This window comes from Chiloscyllium plagiosum, chromosome 18 (genome assembly GCF_004010195.1).
Source record: "Chiloscyllium plagiosum isolate BGI_BamShark_2017 chromosome 18, ASM401019v2, whole genome shotgun sequence".
Classification (NCBI taxonomy): Eukaryota; Metazoa; Chordata; class Chondrichthyes; order Orectolobiformes; family Hemiscylliidae; genus Chiloscyllium; species Chiloscyllium plagiosum.
Window position 1 is genome coordinate 2974660 of NC_057727.1, and position 5631 is coordinate 2980290.

A 5631-nucleotide genomic window follows, 5' to 3' on the forward strand; every position below is an offset into this window, starting at 1 on the left:
TCAGAGGCTGAGGGGTGACCTTATAGAGATTTACAAAATTATGAGGGGCTTGGATAGGGTAAATAGGCAAAGTCTTTTCCCTGGGGTTGGGGAGTCCAGAACTAGAGGGCATAGGTTTAGGGTGAAAGGGGAAAGATATAAAAGAGACCAGAGGGGCAACTTTTTCACCAGAGGGTGCTAAGTGTATGGAATGAGGTACCAGAGGAAGTGGTGGAGGCTGGTACAATTACAACATTTAAGAGGCATTTGGATGGGTATATGAATAGGAAGGGTTTGGAGGGATATGGGCTGGGTGCTGCCAGGTGGGACCAGATTGGGTTGGGATATCTGGTTGGCCCGAAGGGTCTGTTTCCATGGTGTACATCTCTATGAACTAGGGCAAACAAATTTAAGATGCAACAATTTAGGGAGTGTTTGAGAACAATGTGAGAGAAAATGAAAGACCAACAATATTAAATTTAAATGTTTGTTCAATACAGGCCCAGTTGTACAACACTGTGATATTTTGCTATAAATTGTGTCCGATGATCCTGCTCCACCTGACAAAGGAGTAGCACTCCAAAAGTTAGTACTTCGAAATAAACTGGTCAGACTATAACCTGATGTGTGATTTTTAACTAAATATTTGAATATAAGGTTTGGCTTTTTGACATTAAGTTGTTTTCTTAAACTGCAATTGCAATTAAAATATGTATTTCTGTACATTTAGTTGACAATTGCAGTAGGGTTATAATATATTTAACTCTGCAGCGTGTGGGTATCTGACCCTGAAGTACTTGAGTTTTATGCATACGTGTCAAACTCCTGGAATTGCACCAACACGGAAGCAAAGCTCAGTATCATTCATTCACCAAACCCCCGGTCAGCCACACAAAAAAAAACTTTCAAAGACACGTTAGCCTTCTCTTTTTGCAAAACGCAAACCGTGTAGCCCAATGCAACATATTTATTCCTTTGAGCATTTACCGTTCATTTGTAAAGGTTTCGTATTTACGAAGAGGACCGGGTATTTTTTTAAGCAAAATATACAAAAATGCAATTAAAAGTAACTGAACTTGAACGGACAAATTAAACAAAAAAAAACGCTTACGGTGACTCCTATATAGGCCAAGTGGTTCTCCAGGCCCGGCTCCACCGCCAGGATGAAGGATGAAGCCGGGGAGGGCCCGCTGTTGGACAGCGTCACATCGGCAGTAATTTTTGCCAAGTGAGTCGCTAAATCTATCGAGCGCCTGACATCCTCGTTCACCAGGGAGCTGCCATACACCGGCAGCAAGGGAGAGCAGAGCCCGCAGAAGAGGATGATGTGGGTGAAAAGAACCTTCATCCTCACATAAAGAACGGATGGAGATGGATTTTGATCAGCTCCGCCCGGCCTCCGGTTCCCTCGCTCTCTCCTCCCCCATCCCACAACAAGATGGCGGCGTCTGTCTTCAAGGACCCTCCCACCCTTAGCAACGGATAGCGGCCAACTCACTGCCTGTCAGAAACTAAAACGGAAGTTGCTGGAAAATCTCAGCAGTTCAGGCAGCAACTGTGGAGAGAAATCAAAGTTAACATTTCGGCTCGAGTGATCCTTCCTCAGAACGGCCTCACTTCCTGTCAGAATTATTTGGGTTTAGATTTGAAAAGCCACTGGGTTTTGGTGGGGTGGGGAAGTAAAATACAATGATCACCACAAAAGTCACCATGAAACTTCATTAAGCAAAAATAAGAAAAACTGTAAATTGAACATTTAAATGAATAATTAATAGAATAAGATCATTACAAAGTGCCAAGCAGCAAAGCTTAACAATAAAGCCAGCTTTCTTTTTGGTTAGGAAGCAAGAGTCAGAAAGAGATAGAATCAGTCCCCATTCATGAACACCAGGGAAGAGCACGGCAACTGGGTGAAGCTAAGGGGTTTATCATAGCTGTTACAGAAACATGACTCAGGGAATGGCAGGACTGGCAGCTTAATGTTCCAAGATTTGGACGCAAAAGGAAGGCTAAAAAGGGGGGCAAGAAAGGAGGGGATTGGCATTTTTGTTTAGGGATAACATTATGCTGTACTTAGGGAAGATATTCTGGGAGGATGTCCAGTGAAGTTATTTGAATGGAACTGAGAAATAAGAAAGGGATGATCGCTTTATTGGGTTTACAAAGTTAAAAATCACACACCAGGTTATAGTCCAACAGGTTTAATTGGAAGCACACTAGCTTTCAGAACGTCGCTCCTTCATCAGATGGTATGGAGAGCTCAACTCTAACACAGAATTTATAGCAAAAATTTATAGTGTGATGTAACTGAAATTATACATTGAAAAATTGATCGTCTGTTAAGCCTTTCATCTGTTAGAATATCATGACAGTTTCACTTATTTCATGTGTAAATCACAAAACCTTTTTTTAAAAGAGTTGCATTCTCAGCTTAGCTGTTAACAATGGTGATAGCTAGACTTAGTCTAACAGGTTTAATTGGAAGCACTAGCTTCGGAGCGCTGCTCTTTCATCAGGTGGTTTATTGGGCTTGTACTACAGACCCCACAATAGTCAGCAGGAAATTAAGCAGCAAATTTGTAAGGAGATCTCAGATGTCTGTAAAAATAATGGGGTTGCAATGGTAGGGGATTTTAACTTTCCAAACACAGACTGGGACTGCCAGTTAAGTGCCTGGATGTTGAGGAATTTGTTAGGTGTGTACAAGAAAATTTTCTTATTCAGTATGTGGATATATCTACTAGAGAAAGAGCAAAACCTGACCTCTTGGGAAATAAAGCAGGGCAAGTGGTTTAGGTGTGAGTGGGGAAGCACTCTGGGACCAGTCCAGTGATCATAATTCTATCAGTTTTAAAATAGTTATGGAAAAGGATAGACCTGGTCTAAAATTTAAAGTTCTAAATTAGGGTAAGGCCAATTTTGACGGCAATAGGCAAGAACTTTCAAAAGTTGATTGGGGGAGTCCATTTGCAGGAAATGGATGGTTGGAAAGTGGGAGACATTTAAAAATGAATAATGAGAGTTCAGAGTGAGTATATTCATGTTAGTGTGAAGGGCAAGGTAGGTGTAGGGAATGCTGGATGCCTGGAGAAATTGAGGCACTGGTCAAGAGAAAGAAGGAAGCATTTGTCAGGTACAGACAGCAGGGATTGACTGAATAAGAGAAGAATAAGGCCAGTAGGAGTATACTCAAAAGGAAAATCAGGAGGGCAAAAAGGGGGCATGAGATAGCTTTGGCAAATAGAGTTGGGGAGAATCTGAAGAGATTCTACCAATGCATTAAAGACAAAAGAGTAACTGTGGGAGAATAGCACCCCTTAAAAATCAACAATGCTATCTATGTATGGAACTCCAGGAGATGGATGAGATACTAAACAAGTATTTTGTGTCAGTTTTTACTGTAGAGAAGGATATGAAAGCTAGAGAACTTGGAGAAATAAATAGTAATATCTTGAAAAGTATACACATTACCGAGGAGGAGTTGCTGGATGGCTTAAAATGCATAAAAGTGGATAAATAATGAGGACTAATCAGGTGTATCCAGAATTTTGTGGGAAGCCGGGAAGTAATTGCTGGGCCCCTGCTGAAATAACTGTACCATCGATAGCTATGGGTGAGGTCCCGGGAGACTAGAGGGTGGCTAATGTGGAGCCATTATTTAAGAAAGATGATAAGGAAAAGTGGAAAACTGATGTCTGCAACATCGGTGATGGGTAAGTTGTTGGAGGAGATTCTGAGAGACAAGATTTACATGTATTTGGAAAGGCAAGGACTGATTAGGAATTACTAACATGGCTTTGTGTGTGGGAAATCATGTCTCACTGAGTTTTTTGATGAAGTGATAAAAGAAGATTGATGAAGACAAAGTGGTGGATGTGATCTATATGGACCTCAGAAAGGCGTTCGTCAAGGTTCCACATGTTAGCAGGGTTAGATCACATGGAATCCAGGGAGAGCTAGCCATTTGGATACAAAATTGGTTGAAGGTAGGAGACAGAGGATGGTGGATGAGGATTGCTTTTCGGACCGGAGGCCTGTGATCAGTGATGTGCCGCAAGGATCAGTGCTGAGTCCATTACTTTTGCCATTTATATAAATGATTTGGACGTGAATATAGGAGGTATGGTTAGTAAGTTTCCGGATGACAAAAATATTGATAGTGTAGTGGACAGTGAAGAAGGTTATCTCAGTGTGCAACAAGACCTTGATCAGATGGACCAATGGACCAAGGAGTGGCAGACGGACTTTAATTTAAATAAATATGGGTTGTTGCATTTTGATCAGGGTAGGATGTATATACTTAATGGTAGGGTCTTGCGGAGAGTTGTTGAACAAAGAGATCTTAGGGTACAAGTTCATAGTTCCTTGAAGGTGGAGTTGCTGGTAGACAAGATAGTAAAGAAGGCATTTGGTATGCTTGCCTTTGAATATCGGAGGTGGGACGTCATGTTGCAGCTGTACAGGACATTGGTTCGACACTGAAATACTATGTTCAGTTCTGGTCTCCCTGCAATAGGGAGGATGTTGTGAAACTTAACAGGGGTTCAGAAAAGACTTGCAAGGATGTCGCTGGGGTTGGAGGGTTTGAGCTATAGGGAGAGGCTGGTTAGAGTGGATAGAGACAAGATTTTTCCTAGGGTGAAGGATTCAATAATGAGAGGTCACGGTTTCAAGGTGAGAAGTGGAATGTTTAAAGGGGATACACACGGCAAGTACTTCACATTACTTTTGCCAATTATATAAATGAGGGTGGTGGGCGTCTGGAACGCGTTGCCAGCAGAGGTGATAGAGGTAGGCATGGTAGATTCATTTAAAATGCAACTAGACAGATGCATGAGCAGGTAGGGAGCAGAGGGATACAGATGCATAGGAATTGGGCGACAGGTTTAGACAGATTTGGATCAGCTCAGGCTTGGAGGGCCGAAGAGCCTGTCCCTGGGCTGTAAATTTTCTTTGTTTCTAGGTTGGGGCCATTTTCCCTGGAGTGTTGAAGGCTGGGGGTGATCTTTTATGAGGGGAATGGATAGGGTAAATAGACAAGGTCTTTTCACCAGAACAGGGGAGTCCAAAACTAAAGGGCATAGGTTTAAGGTGAGGGGAAAGACTTAAAAGACATCTGAGGGGTAAGCTTTCACACATGAGGGTGGTGCACATACGGAATGAGCTGCCAGAGGAGGTGGTGGAGGCTGGTACAATTACAGCATTTAAAAGGCATCTGGATGGGGATATGAATAGGAAGGGTTTAGAGGTTTATGGGTCAAATGCTGGAAAATGGAACTAGATGAATTTAGGATATCTGGTTGGCATGGATGAGTTGGATTGAAGGATTTGTTTCCGGGCTGTACGTGTCTGTGACTCTATGTCTCTGGTGGGGCACACTCCAAGCTGGTCTTTGGAATTTACATAAAAGTGGGAGTTGGAAGTGAATTTACTCCCAACATAGGGTTTTCTCCTCTCACAGCCTGTTTTCCATTTCTCCCCTTCCCCTTTTGATCTATCACACTCTTAACTCTTTACCTCTTTCTCTCCCTTTCTCAATCCTTCCCCATTCACTATACCTCTGTCTCTTCTTTCTCACTCTTTTTGTCTTATTCTGCCCCTTTAACTCTTTGTGGCTTTGCTCCTAAAAACATTTTATCAGCACTATTGATA

The 5631-nt window shown here is 42.2% G+C and overlaps 1 protein-coding gene across 1 annotated transcript in view; it reads right to left on the reverse strand.

Annotated features, from left to right (window-relative positions):
- The window catches only part of rpn1 (ribophorin I), a 32076-nt gene extending 30655 nt beyond the window's left edge, over positions 1-1421 (reverse strand). The window contains exon 1 of the mRNA XM_043707578.1: positions 1091-1421. Within this exon, the coding sequence (XP_043563513.1) occupies positions 1091-1327 (237 nt within the window). The 5' untranslated portion in view covers positions 1328-1421. The remainder of the gene's footprint in view (positions 1-1090) is intronic.
- Positions 1422-5631: the final 4210 nt, after the last annotated feature.